Below are 26,014 nucleotides of genomic sequence, written 5' to 3' on the forward strand. Positions count from 1 at the left end.
CAGCCTTCATCCCCATTTGACAGATGGGGTGACTGAGGCACAGGGACGGGAAGTGACTCGCCCAAAATCACACGGCAGGCGAGGGGTGGAGCCGGGATTAGAACCCAGGTCCTTCTGACTCCCAGGCCAGGGGTCTAGCTATTAGGCCACGCTGCTTCCAGCCTCCCCGGTTCTTGAACACTATCCCACGCCGGGGCACAAGGTGTGGAGGGGGTGGTCTGAGTGCTCGGAGAAGCCCCCCTGGCTTTTACTAGCTGCGTTAAATCCCTCCAACGAGAGACCCAGCCCAGCTGTGGGCATTGTACTGAGCGCTCGGGAAAGTAGTGATAATAATAATAATTATGGTTTCGGTTAAGCGCTTACTATGTGCCGAGCACTGTTCTAATAGCTGGGCTAGATACAAAGCAATCAGGTTGTCCCACGTGGGGCTTACAGTTTTAATCCCCATTTTACAGATGAGGTCACTGAGGCCCAGAGAAGTGAAGTGACTTGCCCAAGGTCACACAGCAGACAAGTGGGGGCGCCTGGATTAGAACGCACGACTCCCAAGCCCGGGCTCTTTCCACTAGGCCACACTGCTTCTACCATACAAGTACAACAGAATTGGTGGGCACAATCCCTGCTCACGAGGAGCTTAGGGACTAGAGGGGGAGACAGAAAATAAAATAAATTCCACACGGCAAATGTCGGAGCGTCGGAACGTAGACGTAAACGCCACGAGACTGGGGATGGGCTGAATACGAAGTGATTAAGGAAAACCGATGGGAGGGCAAGGGCGACGCAGAAAGAAGTGGGCAAAGTGGAAATGAGGGCTTAGTCGGGGAAGGCCTCTCGGAGGAGACGTGATTTTAGTAAGGCTTTGTAGGCGCAGAGAGCGGCGGTCTGGTGGTTAGGAAGTGGGAGGGACTTTCGGGCCAGAGGGAGGACGTGGGATAGATGAGATGGAGATACGGGGACAGCGTCTGACCCAATTCACTTGCGTGTACCCCAGCGCTTAGAACAGTGCTGGACACGTATCATTAACGAATACCACGCTAAAAACGTGGCAAGAGAGGAGCAACGTGTGTGGACCTCGGTAGGAAATCAGCGAGGTGAAGTAGGAGCGGGAGAGCTGATCGAGCCCCTTAAAACCGACGGTGAGGAGTTTCTCTCTGATGCGGAGGTGGATGGGTGACATTTATATTGACCGCTATCTATCTGTTTCCTCAAAACAAACTCGGGTGCTTTTGGGTCATGTACAGATTCCCTATCAGCCTACGTGATAACCGTTCTGGTTTGTTTGGTTTTTTTAAGTAACTCTCCCTGCCACCTTCTTTCTCGTGTTAAGGCCAAAGAGCCGTCCGACTCGCCATGGCTGGTGGCAGAGGGATTCTGAAAGAAGGAGTAGCAATACTATGAAAGCAGAAAGCCACATTGTGAGGTTATCTGTAATAAGGAAGGATGAATTTATGGCCTTTCCCGATCTCCTCCTTTCAGGCCCTCCTCTCTCCCTCCCCTCGACTTGGCCTCCTCTCTCCCGTCTTCTCTGCCTTCTCCCTCCTCTCTCCTCGGCCTTTTCTCTTCCCTATCCGCGACCTTCTCTCTCCCGTCTCCTCATCCTTCTCCCTCCTCTCTCCTTGACCTTCTCTTCCCCTGTCCTCAGCCTTTTCCTTCCCCTCTGCCTCCTCTCTCCCTTCTCCCCCATCTCCTCTCTCCCGTCCCTTCGGCCTCCTCTCTCCCCTCTCCTTGACTTCTCTACCTTCTCATCGGCCTTCTCTCTCCCCTCCCTTCATCCTCTTTTCTCCCACCTTCTTGGCCTTCTCTTCCCTTTCCTCAGCCTTCTCCCCTCCCCTCTCGTTGGCCTCCTCTCTCCCTTCTCTTTGGCTTCCTCTCTCCCCTCTCTTCAGCCTCCTCCCTCTCCTCTCCTCAGACTCCTCTGTCCCCAGCCTCCTCTCCTCAGCCTCCTCTCTCCTCAGCCTCCTCTCTTCAGCCTCTTCTCTTCCCTCTCCTCAGTCTTCTCCCGCCCTTCTCAACCTCCTCCCTCCCTTCCTTTCAGCCTCCTCTCTCCCCGTTCATCAGTCTTCTCTCTCCCCTCTCCTCAGCCTCCTCCCTCGGCCTCCCTTACCTTTGGCCTCATTCCCCCTCCTCCGTTGGCCTCCCTTCCCCTCAGCCTCTTTCTTCCTCCTTCCTCCCTTCCCCTCTCCTCGACCTCCTCCCTCTTCCTTCCTTCCCACCCTCGGCTTCCTCCTTCCTCCTCTCCTCCGCTTTCCCTCCCCCATCCCTCGCCCAATTCCCACCGAACATCTGGTAGAAACTGGATATGGCTCTCAATGACTGTAATTACGTGCACATGCTGGCTCTGGGTTTACTCGGTCATTTTCAGTTTCTGTGATTTCGTCGGGCGGTCACCGAGACGGAAAGTCTCAGGAATTTTAACACTCCTGTTGCGGGGGTGAAGGTGACGGAAAAGGCTAATTTCCAATGCCTTTGAGAAGCAGCATCCACCCACGAGGTGCCCTGTCTTTCTGCAGGACCTTTCCTGCCCACCATTTGAGAGGGAAATTTTTTCCCGGATGGTATTTGTTACGCCTTTACTCTGTGACAAGCACTGTTCTAAGCGCTGGGGAATAGATACAAGGTAATTAGATCGGACCCAGTCCCAGTCGTGCGTAGAGCTCACAAGTCTAAGTAGGAGAGAGAACAGGTATTTAATGGCCATTTTAGAATTGAGGAAACTGAGGACCGGAGAAATGAAGTGATTGCCCAAGGTCACCCAGCAGGCAAATGTCGGGGCCGGGATTAGAAGCCAGCTCTTGTTGACTCCCAGGCCCGGGCTCTAGCCACCAGATCTCGCTGCTTTTTATTTTACTCTGAGTTCAAACAGTCAAGTGCATTTATTGAGCTCTTAGTATGTGTAGACCACTGCACCAACGGCTTAGGAGAGTCTAGTATAGCAGAGTTGATAGTCACATCCCCTGCCCACAGGAAATTTAGAGTCTAACGTTCTCCATCCCTCTTCCATTCGTGGGGCTCCATGTTTCTTCTCTATCTAAATCACTTTTTCTTCTGTTTTCTTTTTTTTAATTTTTTTTTTTTTAAGTGCTTACTCTATGCCAGGCAGTGTACAGTGCTAAGGTAGATCCAAGCTAATCAGCGTGGTCACAGTCCCTGTCCCACCTGGTGCTCCCGGTCCTTAATCCCGAATTAACGGAAGAGGTCACTGAGGTGCAGGGAAGTGAAGTGACTTGTCCAAAGTCACCCAGCAGAGAAGGGGTCCTCTGACTCCCAGGCCCGGGATCTTTCTACTTGGCCACATTGGTTTCTCCTCTTCTTCTTTTCTTCATCTCCCAATGCAAAACCTAGCCATTGTAGAAGGAAAGAAAGAAAAGACAGAAGAGGTGCCAAGTGTGTTCGTGTGGGCGTTTGTGAATGTTATACACGAGGTGCCTCAGTTTAGGGTGGAAGAGACTTTAAGGCCCCATCACCGCCATCCCCCCGCCTCAGGGCACCTTCGCCCGGGAGCGGTCTCTGAAAACGTCTGTCCCTTTCTCTGTAATAATAATAATAATGATACTCAAGTGCTTATTATGTGCCAAGCACGGTTCTAAGCGCTGGAGTAGGTACCAGGTAGTCGGGTTGGCCACAGCCCCTGTCCCACATAGGGCTCACACTCTTAATCCCCATTTTACAAATGAGATAACTGAGTCCCAGAGAAGTGAAGTGACTTGCCCAAGGTCTCACAGCAGACATGTGGCGGAGCTGGGATTAGAACCCGTGACCTTCCGACTCCCAGGCGCGGGCTGTAGCCACTAGGCCAGGCCGCTTCTCTGTGGTGGCCGGGGCTGCTCCGCTAGGAACGGCGGCGGGCGGAGAACAGGCCTCCGGCCCTTCAGGCGGTCACGAGTCCCGGGTCGAGGGTCAGCAGGCCGGGGGCCCGGCTCTCCCGCGGGAAACGGGCTTGAGACGGAGGAGGGAAGGAGAAACTTTGGGTCGCGTGCCCGGTGCCTCTCGGACGACGACGGCGGCGGCGGCGGCGGCGGAGGGGGCCGAGCCGCCACAGAAAGTCTGGGGGCGGCAGGATGTGACAGAGGAAGCTGCAGTGCAGTGTGGCAGCCAGGGAGAGGAGCGACCGTGGAAAGTAGCACGATGTGACGGGCAGGCGGGACGGCGGGGCGGGGGAGGGGGCGGCCTGGCCCTCCACGGAGAGCGGGAGACGGCGGCACGCGGCCCCCGCTCGCCCGGAGACCCCCTTCCTCCCGGTGGGCATCTCGGGCCCGCTGAGGGGGGAAGGGGCGGGACCGAGCCCTCTCGGGGCCGGGTCTCGGTGGGGCCGTCGAGGGCGGTGGGGGGCGGCGGGGAAGGAGGGGGGAGCGTTCTGAAAGCCGCCCGGTCCACCCCCGAGCGAGCCGGCCCAGAGATCCGGACGCTCGCCCTCCTCCGCCGGCCAAGTTGCCAGCGCGGTTCTGGAAGCCGGGGCCCGGCGGGTCGGGAGAGGTCGAGGGGTTCGACCGGAGCGGAGCGGGATGCGCTTGCCGTTGCCTGACGGATTTCTCTCGTGCCCCCTTGCCGCCCCCTCTCCCCCTCCTTCCAGCGGCTGATATGTGTTCACGATGAGTGGGATGGGAGAAAACGCCTCTGACCCGACCCGGGCAGAGCCCAGAAAGCGCAAAGAATGTCCGGACCAGCTGGGACCCAGGTGAGAGATCCGGATTCGCTGCCCCCCGGGGCTGGAGGCGGTGGGTCAACGGGGAGCACCCGACGGGAGCCGAAGGCAGGAACCAAACTCAGGGGAAAGAGAGAGCGCGTCTGTGCGCGCGTGTCCCGCCTACGGTCACTGGCGAGGCTGCTGGGTCAGCTGGGGCCTGTGCCACTGACATCCCCTTTCACAGGCACGCCCTTCACCTGCTCTGGGTATCGGAGAGGTTTTATCAATCAGGTCTCGGGCCCGGGCGGGGGTGCCAGCGGGGTCGTCTATGAAGGGTGGGACACGGGGACACGGCCCTCCTCTCCCGGCCCCGTCCTGGCCCGAGACTCGACCCCCTTCCCTTCTCCCCGACCCCCAACCCGGCTTCTCTCCCCCTCGCCGGGGCGGGTGGCCGGAGGTTCGATGTCAGAGGAAGCCCCGGCCGGCAGAGTGGGGCTAACTCACCCAGAGGCCCCGCAGAGCCCCGGAGTTGGCCGGACTCTGAGAGAATCGGCGGCCCCGCAGAAAGCGACAGTGGAGGCTGAGGCGGCTCCGTGAAACCGTTCTGTTCACGGGGCGGGCCGTCGCACCCGGGCGAGGGGATGGAAGACGGCCCGGGATCGGATGCCGTCCCTCTGCCGGCGCCCGCTGTGTCCCGGAGTCGATCGCTCGCCCTCTCTAGAGGCTTAGGCCAGCAGATGACTCTGCTCCTCCAGAGCCGGGTCTCTGCGCTCTGGAGGAAGTTTAAAAATAGAGCCTGCCCTCTCTGTTTACCTCCTGCCTTCGGCTCGGACGACTCAGCCTTCCGGGCCGGTTTCACTTTTGTTTCTGGCTGCGGTCGCTTTTTCTGTGGCTCCTGGCCCCGTTGGAGTAGCCAAAGCCGCAGGACCACGGGGAGAAGCCGCAGCCCGGGGCTTGTCTGCCTTGGCTCTCCTCCCGAGGGTGGGGATGAGGGGGTTGTCCGCTCCCTTCCTGGGAAGGCGCACAAAATCGCCCCCCTCCCGCCGGCCACCGTAGCGGGGAGCGGTCCGGCCCCAGGCCCGTTCTGGGCACCGGGGACCGGCCCACACTGCCTTTCATTCGGTCGTATTTATTGAGCGCTTACTGTGCGCGAAGCGCTCTGCCAAGAGCTTAGAACGACAGACAGACACATTCCCCTCCCACAAGGAGTTTCCAGTCTAGCCTTGCTCAGCGTCTGCATCCGTTCGGCGGCCTTCACTAAATACCCCCGACTCACAATTTATTTTATTTTTCTATCCCCCCGCCAATGACCCCTCCCCAGCCCGAAGAGGAACGCCGAGAAACGCAACCGCGAGCAGGAGAATAAATACATCGAAGAGCTGGCGGAGCTGATTTTTGCGAATTTCAACGACATCGACAACTTCAACTTCAAACCCGACAAATGTGCAATCCTGAAAGAGACTGTGAAGCGAATCCGTCAGATCAAAGAACAAGGTAGGGAGGGGGCGGCCTCCCACCCCGCCCAAAATTCACTCACTCCCACCCTCCCCGCCCGCTCCGATTCAAGCCTCGGCGTTTAGATCCTTAATGAGGCGGTGAGGTGCCGGCGCAAGGATGGCGGTGGGTGTGGGGGCGAGAGGGCGACGCGTAGCCTTGGAGGTGGTTTATAAAAAGGCTCGGCAGAAACTCCGGCCCGCGCTCGGAGGGAGGAGAGGCGGGGCCGAGGCCCGGTGATGCCACTGACCTCCTCCTGACAGGAGAGCACGAAGCCCGGGGCAGGGAGGGGAAGCGGCATCTGGTTCGGTCGGTCTGGGGCAAGGAGATAGTCATCTCCTTGGAATCTGCTTTCCAGAGGTCTTGGATCCGGCACTCTTTCCACTGAACCTTTTGATCGATCGGCGTTTTGGGTTCTTTTCAATCGGCGGTGTTTGTCGAGCGCGCACCGCACGCGGGGCACCGTTCTAAGCGCGTCACTCGGCCTCCGTCTCGTCTGTCTCGCCGCCGACCCCTCGCCTCCGCCCTGGAACTCCCTCCCTCCCCAAATCCGACAGGCAGTGACTCTCCCCGCCAACTTCAAAGCCTCACTGAAGGCCCATCTCCTCCAAGAGGCCTCCGGGACTGAGCTCCCCCCTTTCCTCTTCTCCTACTCCCTCCTTCATCGCCCTGACTTGCTCCCTTTGTTCTTCCCCCCCTCCCAGCCCACACCACTTAAGTCCATATTTATCATTTGTTTATTTCTGTTCACGTCCGTCTCCCTGCTAGACTGTCAGCTCGTCGTGGGGAGGGACCGTGTCTGTTTATTGTTCTGTTGTCCTCTTAGTACAGTGCTCTGCGCACAGAGTAAGTGCTCGATAAATAAGTTTAACTGAGAACTGGGCAGCCTTTTGAGGTTATCGCAGAGCTGGGAGGAGTGCGCTCTCTCTCTCCCCGTCCGCGGGTCGGCCCTTCGGTCTCTTTGGCGAGGAACGGTCCGCTGGAGTCTGAGCTCCCTGAAGGAAGGGATCGTGGCTACCAGCTCTGGTGGACTCTCCCAGGAAGGGCTCTGGTGGCTAGAGCCCGGGCCTGGGAGTCAGAAGGTCTTGGGTTCGAATCCCAGCTCCGCCACTCGTCTGCGGCGTGACCTTGGGCGAGTCACTTCACTTCTCTGAGCCTCAGTTCCCTCATCTGGAAAATGGGGATGAAAACCGTGAGCCCGGTGTGGGACCGGGACTGGGTCCGACCCGATTACCTCGAATCTACTCCAGCGCTTAGTACAGCGCCTGGCACACAGTAAGCAACGTAGTAACATAGCAACATAGTCATTAATATTGCTCTTATTATAATTAAAATTAAATGCCACTGATTTATTTGGGCATATGGGCCGAGCCTGGAGTGAACATTCGTTCGTTCGGTCGTATTTATTGAGCACCTGCTGTGGGCAGAGCACTGTACTGAGAGCTTGGGAGAGTACGATACGACGATACATTCCCTGCCCACAACGAGCAGGACTCCCCCCCAGGACTCGGCCAGACCGACTCCCGACCGTCCGCTAGCTCTTGAACTCCGCCCGCTCCGGCCTGTCTCCCTGGGACCCGCTCTGTAGGTCAGGGTGTCCTCGGGGATCCTGTCCTCCCTGCCCGGCGGCCACGTCCCCTCTCAGAGGGCCCCCGGGGAAGAGGAGCCCTAGACATAAAGCGCACGGCCCGAGAAGCAGCGAAGTGAGGTGACTTGACCGAGGTCACCCGGCAGACAAGCGAGAAGCACGGTGGCCAAGCCGAGGGATCACAGGCCTGGGAGTCAGGAGGACCTGGGTTCTAGTTCTCCTCCCCCCACCTCAACGGTCAGCTCTTTATGGGCAGGGAACGAGACTCCTCTTTCTTTTATATCGTCCTCTCCCAGGCGCTTAGTACAACGCCGTGCGCACAGTAAACGCTCAGTAAATACTCCCGACTGACTTGTTGAGTCGTCCTCTGGGGCGGCCTCGGGGAACCAGGTCGGCCGCCAGACCGCCACGGGAGGTTTGTCACGAATGAACTCCGACCTGATTATCTCCGTTCGCTACAGGGTTTGGCATGCAGGAAATGCTTAACAAAGATTGTCATCGTAGCGTCATCAGTATTATCGTCATCATTATTAATAATTATCGTTATCATTATCATTAATTGGGAGCCACTTTTCCACATCAACTGAAAGCGATCTGCGACCAGATGTAGATCTTGGGCTTCGGGGAGTGTTCGGGGCGGGGGGTTTGTGTTTGTGTTTGCATACACACGTGTCCCGTGCAGGCCTCCTGATTGGAAGCCACGTAGGGTTGTGGGTAGAGCATGGGCCTGGAAGTCAGAAAGTCGTGGGTTTTAATCCCGGCTTTGCCACGTGTCTGCTCCGTGACCTTGGGCGAGTCACTTTACTTCTCTGGCCCTCAGTTCCCTCATCTGTAGAACGGGGATTGAGACGGTGAGCCCCACGTGGGACGGGGACTGTGTCCAACCTGATTTGTTTGTATCCACCCCAGCAGCTTAGTACAGTGCCCGGCACAAAGCGCGTAACAAATCCCACAATGGTAATAGTAAGTGGGCACCCTTCTGACACTTCCTCTTCATTCGGTCCCTCGATAGTTTCGACTGCGCACCCTCTGTGTGGGCGTCTGCCCGGGGCCGAGTGTGATGCTGAGCGCTTTCTAGATGGAGAGCACTTTACCGAGCGCCAGGAGAAGTCAGTAAAGCCCATATGGTCCCTGCCTTTAGTGGGTGGTTCAGGGTCAGGAGTGCGGGGGGTGGTCCTCTCTAAGTGACTTCCTCAGACCGTGAGCTCGTCGTGGGCAGGGAATGTGTCCGTTGGTTATTGTATTGTACTCTCCCAAGCGCTCAGTACAGCGCTTTGCACACGGTAAGCGCTCAATAAGCACGACTGAACGATAGTGTTCCGTCAGAAGCAGTCGGCCCCCTCACCTAACGGCCGAGCCCTGCCCCTTGATAATCCACCTCCGCTGTCATGGGTTTGAATCCCGGCTCTGCCACTTGTCAGCTGTGCGACTGGGGGCGAGTCACTTCACTTCTCCGTGCCTCAGTTACCTCATCTGTAAAATGGGGATTAACTGTGAGCCTCACGTGGGGCAACCTGATCACCCTGTATCTACCCCAGCGCTTAGAACAGTGCTCTGCACATAGTAAGCGCTTAGCAAATACCCACGTTATTAAATCAGGTTGGACATAGTCCGTGTCCCATGTGGGGCTCAACGTCTCCATCCCCATTTTACAGATGAGGGAACTGAGGCCCAGAGAATTGAAGTGACTTGCCCACGGTCTCACAGCAGGCAAGCGGCAGAACCAGGCTTAGAACCTCTGACCTTCTGACTCCCAGGCCTGGACTACTAAGCCATGCTGCCTCTCAGTTATCTGTCAGTCATTCGTCTTTACTGAGCCTTACGGTGTGCCGAGCACTGTGCTAAGCGATGGGGAGAGGGCGGTATCGCAATTTAGCGGACACTTTTCCTGCCCCCCCGAGGAGCTGGCAGTCTAGAACATTCTCACTCTCCCCGTCCTGCAGGGGAACACGGGGCTTTCCCTCTGTGGGCTTCCGTGCGGCCCGGGCTGCCGTTTCCCCGCCGGATCGAGACGCGTCCAGGCCTCCAGGCGGACGCGCCGTCCTCCCCGCATCCCCTCCACCCGTTCCCAAGCCTCCCATTCCTCGGATGGATTCCCGATCGCCTAAGCGTGTCAGATGGAATCGGGTTTCCGCACCGCCCCCCGGGCATCGGACGAGTGACACGGTTGTGGGCCGGCGCCGGGGCGACGTTCTCCCTCCGCTATGCGGTTTCAACCTGCGATAGGCCGAACCTTCCCCTAGCCTAAAGGGTCCTCCCTCTCACCGAGCAGTTTTCCCTTTCGGCTCAGCTCTTGGCCTCGGGTAAATAAACGGGTTCTCTGCGACGCGCTTGCTACGTGCCAGACGCCGTACTAAATGCTGGGGTGGGTACAAGATGGTCAGAGTTGGGCACGGTCCCCGGCCCACTTGGGGCTCGTGGTCTCCGCGTGAGAATCGGCTGGCCCGTGTTTTCAACAGGGGCGTCGGGGTGTGCAGCATGTCAGACTTGGATGGTTATAATAATAATCATAGTGGTGTTTGTTAAGTGCTTACTCTGTGCCAGGCACTGTACTAAACATTGGGGTGGATGCAACTAAATGGGGTTGGACACAGTCCCTGACCCCATGTGGGACTCACAGTCTCAATCCCCATTTTCCAGATGAGGGAACTGAGGCCCAGAGAAGTGAAGCGACTCACCCAAGGTCACACGACAGACACGTGGCAGAGCCGGAATTAGAACCCATGACCTTCTGACTCCTCGTCCTGGGCTCTAGAGAGTTATAACAACTGCATTTGTTAAGCACTTACTATGTGCCCGGCACTAAGTGCTGGGGTGTATACGAGCAAATGGGGTTGGACACAGTTCCTGTCCCCTATGGGGCTCACAGTCTCAATCCCCATTTTCCAGATGAGGGAACTGAGGCCCAGAGAAGTAAAGTACTTGCCCAAGGTCACACAGCAGATAAGAGGCAGAGCTGGGATTAGAGAAGCAGCGTGGCTCAGTGGAAAGAGCACGGGCTTTGGAGTCAGAGGTCATGGGTTCGAATCCCAGCTCGGCCACTTGTCAGCTGTGTGACTTTGGGCAAGTCACTTAACTTCTCGGTGCCTCAGTTCCCTCATCTGTAAAATGGGGATTAAGACTGTGAGCCCCACGTGGGACAACCTGATTCCCCTGTGTCTACCCCAGCGCTTAGAACAGTGCTCGGCACATAGTAAGCGCTTAACAAATACCAACATTATTATTATTATTAACCCACGACCTTCTGACTCCTGACTCTGACTACGTCATGCTGCTCCTCTATCCGATGGACCACAAAGAAGATGCCCCCCGCCCCTCAAATCCTTAGTGCGATATTCGGATCTCGGGAGTCTCCGGGCCGATACCATCCCCAGGCATAATACTAATAATAATGTTGGTATTTGTTAAGCTCTTACTACGTGCAGAGCACTGTTCTAAGCGCTGGGGTAGATATAGGGGAATGAGGTGGTCCCACGTGAGCCTCACAGTCTTCGTAGGCATGTGTCACTGCTCCCATCCAGCCTGCATCCGTGGGGCGGTGGCACAGAATGGAGGGGAGATTGAGTCTGGGAGGTGGGGCGGGATTCATTCATTCATTCAATAGTATCTATTGAACGCCTACTATGTGCAGAGCACTGTACTAAGCGCTTGGAATGTACAGTTCAGCAACGGGCAACCCCTGCCCAATGACGGGCTCACAGTCTAAACGCATTCATTCGTTCATTCAGTCGTATTTATTGAGCACTTTCTCTGTGCAGAGCACTGTACTAAGTGCTTGGGAGAGGACGACAGAACAATAAACGGACACATTCCCTGCCCACAGCGAGCTGAGAGTATCGAGGGGCAGACAGACATGAATAGAAATAAATAGAAATATAAGGGCACAGTTGCAGTGGGGTTGGGGGGGGGGATGAATAAAGGGAGAGAGTCAGGGTGACACGGAGTGGGAAGGGAGAAGAGGAAAAGAGAGCTTAGTCAGGGAAGGCTTCTTGGAGGAGATGGGCAAGCTCCGTCCCGCCCGGCCCGTCAAACCCCTCCCAGACTCTGGCTCTCGGAACAGGTGAACCGCCAACGAGGCTCTCCGCCCTTAACTCTGCCCCCTCGTTTTTCCATTTCAAAATCTCTGCTGCCTTTAAAAAGCTCTCGAAACATTCCGGGATTTCGTTTTTCAAGCCTCCGTGCCTTGGATTTGGTTTTCTCTACCGCGATCAAGGTTCCCATTGCTGCCATTTTTATCTGCCCACACGCTGCCCCGTTGGGTGTAGAGAAGTGTCTTTCCTGCAGATCATTTTCCTCCGTCCTCTTCTTGCTTTTTATTCCACGCTAGTCTCGTCCTCTGCTCTTTCTCGTACTTGAAGTCCCTTTCTTCCCACGTTCCCTGAGACACAGGACGTTTCTGTACCTGTCAGTGTAATTTCTTGCCACACTATTGATTCCAGGACTTCCCTCTTCACACACACCGTTGCGCCTCTCGGTTTCTCTCTCTCGTCGACGGGTTTTGTTCCTTGAAGCTCAGAGCGCTTTCCAGGTATTAACGCGGCAAGCCCCGTAACGGCCCGGTGAAATAGAAGCCCACTGCGCGCGCGTGATTTTGAGTTAGGATCGTCGTTGGCCAACGATCCAGTCTCTGACGTTACCTCGTCTCAGCCGGGCACCGGCTGCCGTTTGCCTGCGGAGAGACTGGCACGGCGCTCCGCCGCCCGGAAAGGAACGGCTCTTTTCCGGGCGGGATCCAGTCGATGGATCGATCGATCGGTGGCACTGATTGAGAGCTTAGTGTGCGCGGAGCTCCGTACTGTGAAGAGCTCCGCGTCAAACGAAAACGCCTCACCGTCGGCTTTAAAGTCCTCAATCGCCTCACCCCCTCCTACCTGCCCTCGTTACTCTCCTACTCCAACCTACCCCTCACACTCTGCACCCCTAATGCCGACCTTCTCACTGGGCCCCAATCTCGTCTCTCTCGCCGTCGACCTCTCGCCCACACCCTCCTCTTTCCTGGAACGCCCTCCCTCCCTCCTCTCTCCCCCCGTTGAAAACCTTCTTAAATCCCGTCTCCAAGAGGCCTTCCCCGACTAAGCCCCCCTTTCCTCTTCTCCCGCTCCCTTCTGCCTTTCCCTGACTTGCTCCCTTTATTCATTCCCCCTCCCCGGCCCACCCCCCTCTAGCCTGTAAGCTCGTTGTGGGCAGGGAATTTATTATCATATTGTACGCTCCCAAGTGCTTAGTACAGTGCTTTGCGCATAGTGTGTGCTCAATCAGTACGATCGAGCGAAGGAACGAATGACTGACAACACAACAGAATTAGCAAGCGAGTTCCCTGCCCCACAACGGACCGACCGAACGGGAGGATGGTGAGTTGAGGGGAGCGGGCAAAAGTGGCGCCGAGCGACGAACTCGTCAGCACCACAAAGAGAGCAGCCTGGGTGAGGGTATACAAGTGTCGTCGTGGCCGGGGTACACTCCGTTCACTTTTTCAGCCACTCGCGCCTGGGCCTGTGAATTTTAGGGCCGGGGCTGTCATCTCTGAGGGAGGACAACTCAGTGGAGAGATGGATGCTTAGTTGGTGGTTTCTTTATGGTATTTGTTGAGAGCTTACTATGTTCCGGACAACTGTCGTAAGCCCTGAGGTGGATCTAGTACTGTAATTATTATCTAAGCTAATCACTTGTCCCACATGGGGCTCACAGTCTTAATCCCCATTTTCAGTCGAGGTAACTAAAGCCCAGAGAAGTGAAGTGACTCGTCCGAGGTCACCCGGCCTACAGGTGGCGGAGTCGGGATTAGAACCCAGGTCCTTCCGACGCCCGGGCTCCACCCAGTAGGCCACGCTGCTCCTCGGGAGGGCTGAGGTCGAAGCAGGCCAAGTCAGGGGAGCGGATAAGAAGCCAGAGCCTGTCCGTTGCGGAGTCGGCACGGAATTCTGCTACCCGGGAAGCGGATCGCCCAAACGATGCCCTGGCGTACGGAGATGCGCGCGACCGACTCGGTGCCACATCCCCGGGGAGAACGAACTGGGGAGCGGCGGAGGCCGCCCAATGGGGCCGGGATCCCGTCCCGATCCTCGAGCGGCTTCGTCGGCCTCACCCGGGAGGGCGCGGTGACAGCGGGGCGGAGCAGGGCACGGGCGTGGGGCGGACGATGGGGGTGACGTCAGCTCAGTTTCTGTTCGGAGACGAGCCGGCGAACGGGGTGGCCCGGGGCCTCTGATAAAATCACCCGGCTGAGCCACGCGACTCAGCCGGTGGGGCCGGAGAACCTCCTCCTGGGCTGGCCAATGGGGACGACTCCCAATTGACATTTGTGAGGGCGTCCGGTAATTATATCGGGGCGACGGGAGGCTTGGCTTCTGGGTGAGGCTGGCGACACGGGCGGGGCGGCCAGCAGGATGTGACGTCTGCCACGGTTTCGAGTCTCCCCGCCCCATTGAGAGAGACCCGAGGTCAAGTCGGTCAGTCAGTGGTATTGGTTGAGCGCTTACTGTGTGCAGGGCGCTGTACCAAGCCCCTGGGAGAGGACAGTAGAGCAACAGAACAGACACACTCCCTGCCCCCGACGAGTAGCAGGTCAGTGAGATCAGGTCAAGTGGAGGCCAGGAATTTACGGAGAGTCACCCCCGTGACAGGTCCGATAATTAACAGACCGCGAAACATTTTCCCAGAGCCCTGCCACGTTCCGGTTCCATTATTTTTTTTTTTAAATGGTATTTGCTAAGCACTTAATACGGTCATAATAATAGCCGTGGTGTCTTTCAAGTGCTTACAGTGGGCTAGGCGGTGTACTAAGCACTGGGGTCGATACAAAGTGATCGGGTTGGACGCAGTCCGTGATAACAGTAATAATAGTGATAATATTGGTATTTGTTAAGCGCTTACTATGTGCAGAGCACTGTTCTAAGCGGTGGGGGAGATATAGGGTAATCAGGTCGTCCCACGTGGAGCTCACAGTCTTCATCCCCATTTTACAGTTGAGGTCACTAAGGCCCAGAGAGGTGAAGCGACTCTCCCAGGGTGTCGCGGCAGACAGGCGGCAGAGCCGGGATTAGAACCCAGGTCCTCTGACTCCCAGGCCCGGACTGTCTGCACCGGGCCACTCTGTTGATCGATGGCCCTCTCCCAAGCGGTCAGCAGAGCTGTCTGCTCACAGTCAGCGCTCGACAAATGCGACGGACAGATCGTTCGAAGGGGGGTGGGGGGCGGCGGCCGGTGTGCCCGACCGATTGACCGGAAGGCCCTGAGGGGGTGGGGGGCGGTGGGAGGATCGGGGTCGGGATGGGATCGCAGAAGCGGGAAGGGCTAGAAAGGACGCTGTCCCGGGAAGCCCTCCCACCCCCCCCCGGGAAGGAGCGCAGCTGGCCCGCTTGAATATGCAGTACCAGAGATTTCGGGAGCTCGGGGAGAGATGGTGCATTAATAGTGACGAGATAAGCGCTTTTGGAGAAGGGGGGAGGGCGGGCAGACAGGTAGGCAGGTAGGCAGGGCGGGCAGGGCCCGCTGTTCGGCTGGGAGCAGAACGCTTCCTAATGAATAAGAACGCCCCACCAGCTCCCCGGCCCATATGGCGGCTTGTCTAATTTTAGCTCCGGCCAGAATTCTCTCCCGCTTCACCTCCGAAAACCTCGCAGACGCCACAGAGCTTTCCCGGAATACCGGGTCCGTGGGGTCTGACCCGAAACGGCCCCCCGGAGCCACCGGGAATCCCCCCCTTTCCCCGGCCAGGGGCATCCCCGTCCCGAAGGGCGAGGGATCGGGGATCGGAGTCCCGCCCGCCGCCGAGATTTCCGAGGGAGGGACGCCAGTCGGACCGGAGCCGGGGGAATTAGTCGCCCCCGAGACGCCCGCTTCGACCGCCCCTCGGGGCTATCGTGCTTTGGAGAAGGCTGTGGACCGAAAGCTCGTTGTGGGCAGGGAATGCTTCTGTTTATTTACCGGGCTCTCACGAGCACTTAGTACAGGGGTCCTCAGCCAGGAAGCGCTCAATAGATACGACTGAACGAACGATTGAGTAATGCGCCTCTGGAGAACACGGCTTCCCCCATGGACGAGGGTGGGGACGAGAGGGTGGCTCTCCCCGTAGCGGCGACGGAGGCACTTATCGAGCGGCCGCCGGATGCAGCGTGCCGAACCGAGCGCTTGGGAAAGGAGCAGAGGATGCAGTACGCTGAGCTGAGCGCTTGGGAGAGGACCAAAGAGCTCGAGGCCCGTGCCCTGCCCACCAGCCGCCACCACCTGCTCAGTGGTATTTATGGAGCGCTTACTTTGCGCAGAGCACTGCACTGGCCGCTTGGGAGAGTCCAGTAGCGTGGGCGGACTTGGTACGATCGCTGGGAACTCACGGATGTCAAAGAAATGTCAATACGCATCGACAGTAGCGTAGGTTAGAGATAGCATTCGTGGCGTTAGTGGCTAGAGGCCGGACCTGGGAGTCAGAAGGTCCTGGGTTCTAGTCCCGGCTCCACCACTTGTCCGCTGTGTGACCTGAGGCAAGTCACTTCACTTCTCCGGGCCTCGGTTCCCTCATCTGTGGAATGGGGATTAAGACCGTGAGCGCTACGTGGGACGGAGACCGTGTCTAACCCGATCATCTCGTGTCTGCCCCGGCTCTTAGAACAGCGCCTGGCACGTGGTAAGCGCTTAACAAGCGCCGTAATTATTATTAGTACCCCTCTCCGGGTCGCCCCTGGAGAGTTTCCAGGACTCTACCGGTCTCGACTACGGGAAGGAGAGTCAAGCGGAAGCCTACCCGTTCCATTTCCAGCTTGGGCAGTGGCTGGCGAGGGGAAGGCCATCTGCTACAAGTCAAAACTCCCCTGTGCCGGGCAGCAGCGGCAAGGGAGAGAAATTCGGCGGCGGGGGCCGGGGGGCTCAGTTTTACCACGCGCTAGGAGGCAGTGGAAAGCCACGTCTGTATTTTTTACCAAGAGAAAGCTACGGATCCACCACCAGAACGATTACAGAAGGAGGCGGGACGTTCCGGGAGAGACGTGCCCGTGGTGTCACTCTGGGTCGGAGACGACGCGACAGCACGAGACAAGATTATTAGCATTATTATTAAGTTGTTCTCGGAGCCGAGCGGTTCGTCCCCCGGAGAGATGGGCTCCACTTCTCGTCCTCTTGCTAAGAAGAGTCTCTGGGGTAACGTCCTCCGTCGCCTGTTACTTAAAGAACATACAACTTGGGAGGTTTGGGCCTTCAATAACAGCTGCCAAAAATCTGCATCTCTCAGGCGAAGAACACACAGGAAGCGTCAAAGAGAAAAGTTTTTCCTCCATTACCTAACAGCCCTGGAGAAAAACGAAAGGAGAAACCCAAAGTGTCTTTCCGTCAGCTGCCGTTTAGTTCTGGGGAGGCTTTCTTCCCAGCGGCCCCTTTCTGTACACTGCCGAAGAGAAGCTGAATAATAAAAATAATTGTGATATTTGTTAAAAGCTTACTCTGTGCCAGACACTGTACAAAGCAGTGGGGTGGATACTAGCAAATCGGGTTGGACACAGTCCCTATCCCACGTGGGGCTCACGGTCTTTATCCCCGTTTTCCAGATGAGGGAACTGAGGCCCAGAGAAGTGAAGTGACTCGTCAAGGTCACACAGGAGGCAGGTGGCGGAGCAGGGATTAGAACCCAGGTCCTTCTGCCGTCCCGACCCGGGCTCTGTCGACCAGGAGACGCTGCCTCTCCCTGCAATATTCCATGCAGGGCATAGGCCCGGAGTCACCGAAAAGCAACTCAGCCCAGGCGCTTTGGCAACAGAGCCTTGTCTTTTCCCGTCTTTCAAATCGCCGGACCCAGCGGCTGCCCGATGGCGCCTCTCTCCCCTTCCCTTTTCTTCGGGGAGCAAAGGGTGAGGGGGGAATCGCAGCGAGTTGGAAGAACTAAACAGGCGGTGTGTAGCGTGCACGTTTTGGCTTCCCCATTTGTGGCGCGGGTGAGTCATCTGGACGGGAGCCCTCCACGGGCCGAGTTTGGTTCTCCGAAACCTAACGACTCTGGCTCGCGCTTCAGGATCGCGGAGGGGGGGTGGAGGAGCCCGCTCGAGGAAACCGCTTCACTTAGGCTCGGTGGGGAGGAGACCGGGCCGGCTCCCCCTGCCCGGGCCGGGAGTTCCCCCTTGGCGATCTCGGTGGGGAGGTCGGGAGTCCTCGAGTCCTTTCCCAACCCCAGAAAAAAAAGCCGATCAAGCAAAAACTTCTCTCTCTTGGCTTCAAAGCCTTCCATCCCCTTGCCCCCTCCTACCTCACCTCCTTTCTCTCCTTCTCCAGCCCGCACACTCCGCTCCTCCGCCACCGCTAACCTCCTCACTGGGCCTCGTTCCTGCCTGTCCCGCCGTCGACCCCCGGCCCGCGTCCTTCCTCTAACCTGGAATTCCCTCTCTCCTCACATCCTCCAAACTAGCTCTCTTCCCCCTTCAAAGCCCTACTGAAAGCTCACCTCCTCCAGGGGACCTTCCCAGATTGAGCCCCCCTTCTCCTCTGCTCCTCCTCCCCATCGCCCCGACTCCCTCCCTCTGCTCTATCCCCGTCCCTACCCCCCAGTACTTGTGTATGTATGTACATCTTTATTATTCTATTTATTTTATTAAGGATGTGTATGTATCTATAATTCTATCTATATTGATTCTATTGACGCCTGTCTACTTGTTTTCCGTCTCCTTCCTTCTAGACTGTGAGCCCGTTGTTGGGTAGGGATTGTCTCTATCTGTTGCCGAATTGTACTTTCCAAGCACTCAGTACAGTGCTCTGCACACAGTAAGCGCTCAGGAAGTACGATCGAATGAACGAATGAAAGAAAACAGTGGATTCAGAAACGAAATAAAAGATAAATAGGCGCAAAAACTCTGAGCCCCTGGAGGTGTCATCGGGGGGCCCGTTTTTATTTCCGTTTGAGGATTTCCATCCGGAACTGATTCGAAAAGATGTGATTGGGAGCGCTCATTGCCGGGAAACAATCCGCAGCAGAAAATGGGTGGTTATTTTTATCGCTTGTGGAGGGAGGGGAAGGGCGGGGCAAAATAAAGCAAAGTCAAGGTGATTGGTGGCCCCGGGAGAAACGCTTCTTTTAAAATATTAAAAAGCATACTTTGATCGAGTGCCCCCTACAGAAGTGTAAACATAGCTAAGCATATTTATATCTGGAAAGTGGAAAGAGCGTCCAGATCGCTAAAGTACCCCCGTACTGTTAGCATAACAGTATCGCTCAGAGGAGCCCTTCCCTCGCTTTTAATCTCCAAGCCAGCTTGGCGCCGCACAGAGATGGTTGAACACATTCTATAAAGTACCCGGATAATATAAATCCGAGGCCTGTTCAACCCAGACACCGACCACACTGTGAATCTCCGTCGATGCGAAATGATCCGCTGTGGGCCAGATCGGATCGAAAGGATATCGGCCTCCCTGGCGGTCGTCGGTCGGGGAAGGGCGAGAGCCGAGGCCAAAATCGGCTAGCGCTAGCCGCCGGGACCCTCGTGGTCATCGGCGGACCAGCCGAGGCCCCCCCTCGGCCCCGACCGGGACCTCGTTAGCGCTAATGATGCTATCTCTTAAGCGCTTGCCCTGCGGACTAAGTGCCGGGGTGGATACGAACAAATCGAGTTGGACACGGTCCCCTTCCCACGTGGGGCTCACAGGCTCAATCCCCATTTTCCAGATGAGGAAACTGAGGCTCAAAGAAGTGAAGTGACTTACCTGAGGTCACCCAGCAGACAAGCGGCAGAGCCGGGATTAGAACCAGTGACCTCCTGACTCGCCTCGCTGCTTCCTGCTTCACTGTGAGCGGGGACTGTGTCTCCCAACTCTACTGTATCGTCCTCTCCCGAGCGCTTAGTACAGTGCTCTGCACACAGAAAGCACTCAGTGAAGAAGCAGCGTGGCTTAGCGGATAGAGTCCGGGCCTGGAAGTCAGAAGGACGTGGGTTCTAATCCCGGCACCACCACTTCTCTGCTGGGTGACCTCGGGCAAGTCTCTTCACTTCTCTGGGCCTCGGTTCCCTTCATCGGTTAAATGGGGGTGAAGACCGTGAACCCCATGCGGGACAGGGACTGTGTCCAACCTGATTAACTTGTATCTCCCCCAGCGCTTAGAACAGTGCTTGACACGTAGTAAGCGCTTAATAAATAACATCATTATTATTAAAATCACACCTCCTCTAAGAGACCTTCCTGACTAGGCCCTAATTTCCCCTCTTCGCCTTCCTCTCGATGTCGCCTGTGCTCTTGGCTCCGTGACCCCTAAAATATTTCCACTGAGAAGCAGCGGGGCTCAGTGGAAAGAGCCCGGGCTTGGGAGTCAGAGGTCGTGGGTTCTAATCCCGGCTCCGTCACTTGCCAGCTGTGTCATGGGTTCGACTCCCGGCTCTGCCACTTGTCAGCTGTGTGACTGTGGGCAAGTCATTTCACTTCTTCGTGCCTCAGTGACCTCATCTGGAAAATGGGGATGAAGACTGTGAGCCCCACGTGGGACAACCCGATGACCTTGTATCTACCCCGGCGCTTAGAACGGTGCTTGGCACATAGTAAGCACTTAACCAATACCTTTCAGAAAAAAAAAATAAATCCCAATGATGAATTGCTTGATTCGAATGTAACCCTATTGTTCTCTCCCAAGCGTTCGGTACAGTGCTCTGCACGATAGGTGTCCAATACCCAGGATTAGTTGATTTCCTCCCCGGGCCTCCGTAAACAGGTAGATGGTGTGACATCTCTTGCCTCTGGGGCTGAGGAGACCGATCTTTCTCCGTTGCTTTTTTTAGCAATCTTGGTTCCTCTTTTTAGCGACTTGGCAAACACAGAGAGAGAGAAGTAGCGTGGCCTAATGGAAAAAGCATGAGCTGTCAGAGGACCCGAGTTCTAATCCAGGCTCCGCCACTCGTCTGCCTACTGCGACCCTGGGCAAGTCACTTGACTTCTCCGGGCCTCAGTTACCACATCTGGAAAATGGGAAGTAAATCCTCCTCCCTCCGGCTTAGACTGTGAGCCCCATGTAGGGCAGGGACCGTGTCCTACCCCATGTAATAATAATAGTGTTGGTATTTGTTAAGCGCTTACTATGTGGGGTGGGGATCTTGTCTCTACCCCAGCGCTTAGAACAGCGCTTGACACATAGCAAGCACTCAAATACCATAGAAGAAAGGGAGACAGAGAGAAGTAGAGAAATGGCTGTCGTCGTTCCAGAGGGATTGACTCGAGCTTCTCATTTTGCTGGAACTGTGTCACGGAACTGCCTTGGGATTGATTTATCTTGCCTGCTCAAACCTCAACTCTCCCACCGGTTTCCAACTCCGTGGGATAATAATAACGGTGATGATGATAGTAGTGATATTGGTTAAGCACTTATTATGTGCCGGTCGCTGTACGAAGCGCTGGAGTGGGTACAAGCAAATCGGGTTTATACACAGTCCATGTCCCACGCGGGGCTCCCAGTCTCCATCCCCATTTTCCGGGTGAGGTAACCCAGGCCCAGAGAAGTGAAGCGACTTGCCCAAGGTCACGGCAGACAAGTGGCGGAGGCGGGATTAGAGTCTGTGACCCCCTGACTCCCAGGCCCGGGCTCTGTCCGCTACGCCGTGCTCCTTGTAATAATCCCCCCCACCGCTGGTCCCTGGTACCTGAAGGGCTCTGCAAGGAAAGGCCGTGATTTCCGGCGGGGGAAACTGAGGCCCAGAGCTGTCCACCGATTTGCCCAATGTCAGCAGGCTAGGGGCGGAGCCGGGATTAGAACCCGCGTCTCCCAACTCCCTGGTCCGTGTATCTTCTCTAGACCGGAAGCTCGCTGTGGGCGGGGGAACGTGTCCACCCGCTCTGTTGTCCTCTCCCAAGCGCTTAGCACAGTGCTGTGCCCAGGGTGAACGCTCAATAAATGCCATCGATCGAATGATCGATCCGTTGCGTCCATCTGCAGGAGGGTGGCCGAATCGATGCTTGAAACAAATGACTCTCATTATTATAATTATTATTATTATAATAAACACAATATGTCAAGCGCTGTTCTAGGCACTGGGGGAGATAATAGTAATAATAACGGCACTTGTTAAGCCCTTACTATGTGCCAAGCACTAAGTGCTTGGGTAGGTACAAGTTAGTCAAATTTAACACAGTCCCTGTCCCACATGGGGCTCACCGTCTTAATCCCCATTTTACAGATGAGGTGACCGAGGCCCAGAGAAGTAAAGTCAACTGCCTAAAGTCCCTCAGAAGACGTGGCAGAACCGAGATTAGAACCCACACCCTCCCGGGCCCGGGCTCTTTCCATTAGACCACGCCGCTTCCGTGCTTGACACGTAATAAGCGCTTAACAAATGCCATCACCTTCGTCGTCATCAGCATTAGTAATAATATTACCGGTCTAATGGGCACGTCTGTCTGTTCCACCAGAGAAAGCCGCAGCGGCCGCCAACGTGGACGAGGTCCAGAAGTCAGACGTGTCTTCTACGGGACAGAGCGTCATCGACAAGGACGCCCTGGGACCGATGATGCTCGAGGTGACCGAGTCCTTCTCTCAGGGTTTGGGGGGGCTGCCAGACGCCGGTGCTGGGGGGTCGGGAGGAGGTGGTTCTTCCTCAGCCCCGGGAGAAGGCAGCGCCCCACCCTCCAGAAGCACCGGGATATCTTGACAACCTCCAGAATTCCCGGCGCTCGTCTGCCTCCCCGAACGCCGTCTCCCCCATCATCTCATTTTCCCTGCTTAGTAACCTTCTGAGGTAGGAAATAATGGAGGCATTTGTTAAGCGCTTACTTTGTGCAAAGCACTGTTCTAAGCGCTGGGGGGATACACGGTGATCAGGTTGTCCCACGTGGGGCTCACAGTCTTCATCCCCATTTTACAGATGAGGTAACTGAGGCTCAGAGAAGCTAAGTGACTTGCCCAAAGTCACACAGCTGACAAGTGGTGGAGCCGGGATTAGAACCCATGACCTCTGACTCCCAAGCCCGGGCTCTTGCCATTGAGCCATGCTGCTTCGTGGGAAGAGGCAGGCGCTATCAATAACAACAGTGTTTGTCAGGCGCTTACTATGTGCCGGGCACCGTACTAAGCGCTGAGGGGGAACAGAGCATCAAGTCGGACCAAATCCCTGTCCCACTTTGGGGCTCACAGTCTCATTTTCCAGTTGAGGCACGTGAGGCCCAGTGAAGTGACTTGCCAAGGGCACATAGCAGACAAGTGGCAGAGCCGGGATCGGAACCCATGACCCTCTGGCTCCCGGGCCTGTGCTCTATCCACTCTTACCGCGCTGCTTCATGGGAAGAGGCAGGCGCTCTCATCCCCACTTTACAGATGAGAAGACCGAGACCCCGAGAGCCGAAACAGCTTTTGCCCTGGATCACTGAGCAGGCCACAGGCCCACGGCAGCCGCACATTCGCTCAGAGATTTGGGGGGAGGCGCCCCGGGAGACCCCACACCAGTAGCGTAACCTGTGGTGGGCAAGGAATGTGTCTGTTAATTGCTCTGTTGTCCTCCCCCAAGCGCTCAGTACAGTGCTCTGCACACAGTAAGCACTCAATTAATACAATCGAACAGAATGGCGAGTTCTAAGCAGGGAACGTGTCCGCTAATTCTGTCATATTGGACTCTCCCAAGCGCGGAGTACAGTGCCGTGCACCTAGGATGCACTCAGTAACTGCCGTTGATTGATTCCTAGGAATCCTCCAGATATTTCCATAATAATAATGGGATTTGTTAAGCGCTTACTATGTGTTAAGCACTGGAGTAGACACAAGATCATTAGGATCCACGTGGAGCTCACGGCCTACGTAGGACGGACTACAGGTATCGAATCCCCAGTTTACAGATGAGGGAACCGAGGCCCAGAGGAGCGAAGCGAACTGCCCGAGGTCGCACGGGAGACAAGCGGCGGAGCCGGGATTAGAACCCAGGCCCCCCTGCCCCCCCAGGCCCGGGCTCTTTCTGTTAGACAGAGCTGCTCCTTCTCCCCGAGGCGTCCGCCCGCCCAGCTCCCCTGACGGGTCTCCCTGTCCTTGGGGGGGTCCTGAGGACCCCCCGCCCTGCCCGGCTCCGGCCTCGGACACCGGGGCCGACGTCGGTAGCTCAGGGTCCTCCCCGCGGCCCCCCCGCCGCGCACCCTCCGGGGAGTCCGGCTCCCCCGCGGCCCCGGCCCGCCCGGCTCACCCGCTCCCTTCCCGCCGCCGCGGCTGCCAGGCCCTCGACGGATTCTTCTTCGTGGTGAACCCGGAGGGCAACGTGGTGTTCGTCTCGGAGAACGTGACGCAGTACCTGCGCTACAACCAAGAGGAGCTGATGAACACCAGTGTCTACAGCATCCTGCACGTGGGAGACCACAACGAGTTAGTCCGAAACCTGCTGCCCAAATCCATAGGTAAAGGGGGAGGGACGCTGCTCTGCCCCAAACCATCCACATCCTGTCCCCCCCGCCCAGCCCCGACATCTCTGTTACAGAGCTGTGCTTGGGAAGCGCCGTCTACGTGCCAAGCCCTGTATTAAGCGCTGGGGTCAAGACCAGATCATCGGGCGGCGGGCGGGGCTCACGACCTAGGAGGAGGGAGACCGGGGAGCGAATCTCCGGTGTGCAGATGAGGGAACTGAGGCCCAGAGAAATGAAGTGACGGGCCCGAGGTCATGCAGGGGACGAGTGGCGGAGCTGGGATTTAAAAAAAAAATTGCGGTATTTGTTAAGTGCTTACAAGGTGCCGGGCACTGTGTTAAGCGCTGGGGAGGATACCAGCAAATCAGGTTGGACGCAGTCCCTGTCCCACATGGGGCTCACAGTCCAGATTAGAACCCGGGCCCTCTGACTCCCAGGCCCCGGGCTATTTCCGCTGGGCCACACTGTTTCTGAAATGGAGAGTCTCTCTGGTTTAGGCGATGCTTAAATGCTCGCGCTTTGTTAACCAATCCACGCCGTGGCTCTCCTCTCCTCCGGACCACGGCACCGATCTTAGATCTAGGACCGCCGCCTCGTCCCGTGATCCTCTCCGGTTTGGCGGTGGCCGCCCGCCCACCGATCTCCGTCCCCGGCCTTCAGCCGCGTCGGTTTCCGTTTCCCGCCTCAGTGCCTCCCTGGGTGCTTTCGCTCCCGGATACTGTAGACTGTGACCGCGTCGTGGGCGGGGAGCGTGTCTATTTGTTGTCACAGTGTACTCTCCCAAGCGCTTAGTGTAGTGCTTTGCACACCGTAAGCGCTCAATAAATACAGTTGATTCTCCCAGGTTCCTCCATTTCCAAGATGGCACCTCCTGTGTCCATGGGGAGTAACTTGGGTGCCAGTCCCCAAGTGCTGATTGGGCCAAGTTATTCATTCATTCGGTAGTATTTATTGAGCGCTTACTATGTGCGGAGCACTGTACTAAGCACTTGGAATGTACAGTTCGGCAACCGGTAGAGACAATCCCTGCCCATTGACGGGCTTACAGTCTGATCGGGGGTTATCTCCCTCCCCGACTTCCCCGGGCTTCCCCGAGCTCCCCTCCCCAATTATCTGGAGGATTCCCCGGGCGGGGAGCTTTCCAGATTGTCCTCCGCCCAGCAGGGACGGGCCCTCTCACCCGGCGGACGCCTTCTTTCCTCCCCCGCCACAGCCCCGTCCCCGACGGTGAACGGAGTCCTGTGGTCCGGCGAGACGCCACGGCGGAACAGCCATACCTTCAACTGCCGGATGTTGGTCAAGCCGCTCACCGAGTCGGAGGAGGAAGGCCAGGATAACCAGGAAGCACATCAGAAATATGAAACTATGCAGTGCTTTGCCGTTTCGCAACCAAAGTCCATCAAGGAAGAAGGAGAAGGTGAGGGGGAGAGAGAGAGAGACCGACTAGAAGTTGTGGCCTGACCCCCTGGCCCGCGTCGACCGTAGAAGGGATTTTTTTTCTCTCCCCGGCTTCCCCGCCTTTTCAAGCCAGCGTTTGCGAGAGTCCTTCCGTTGGCTGTTTTGCCCGATTTTCTGGCTTTCCGAGCCCGCGCGAAGGCCTCGTTTTTTACCTCGGTCCCGCCGGAGGCCCGGCATTTGAAATGCCCGGAAGATGGCATCCTAAGCGCAGAGCAGGCCACTCCTTCTCTTCCGTGTTCAGCCACGAAGTGGAAAGCCGGGTCTGTTAGGGCTATTTTTAATGCCCGGGGTGAACACCCCCCGATTCCCTCCTTTCTGATCTTTTGCTTTCGACAAAGAATGCAAAGGCCCCGGAAGGCGTATCGAATCCATTTCTGACTGAAGTTCCAAAGGCAAGAATTTTTGAAATCCACCGACCCAATTTCAGATCTCTGGACACACGCGATGTGCACACCCAGTGGGGTCGAGTGGAAGGTTTGGGGCGGCTCTTTGGAATTTCCCGATTTCTTCACTTTTTCCAA

At 56.7% G+C, this 26,014-nt stretch overlaps 1 protein-coding gene and 1 non-coding gene across 4 annotated transcripts in view; both read left to right on the forward strand.

Moving 5' to 3' along the window:
• Positions 1-26,014, forward strand: part of NCOA2 (nuclear receptor coactivator 2) — a 171,006-nt gene that overhangs the window by 104,066 nt on the left and 40,926 nt on the right. For all 3 annotated transcript variants that reach the window (XM_029068289.2, XM_029068290.2, XM_029068292.2), the window contains 5 exons: positions 4,571-4,675; positions 5,946-6,118; positions 22,068-22,174; positions 23,852-24,029; positions 25,249-25,452. In XM_029068289.2, the coding sequence (XP_028924122.1) occupies positions 4,590-4,675; positions 5,946-6,118; positions 22,068-22,174; positions 23,852-24,029; positions 25,249-25,452 (748 nt within the window). In that variant the 5' untranslated portion in view covers positions 4,571-4,589. The remainder of the gene's footprint in view (positions 1-4,570; positions 4,676-5,945; positions 6,119-22,067; positions 22,175-23,851; positions 24,030-25,248; positions 25,453-26,014) is intronic.
• LOC114813612 lies at positions 16,366-16,503 on the forward strand. Its single transcript, XR_003761329.1, has one exon. It is a non-coding gene; the product is annotated as a small nucleolar RNA SNORA7 (small nucleolar RNA).

This window comes from Ornithorhynchus anatinus, chromosome 7 (assembly GCF_004115215.2).
Source record: "Ornithorhynchus anatinus isolate Pmale09 chromosome 7, mOrnAna1.pri.v4, whole genome shotgun sequence".
NCBI lineage: Eukaryota > Metazoa > Chordata > Mammalia > Monotremata > Ornithorhynchidae > Ornithorhynchus > Ornithorhynchus anatinus.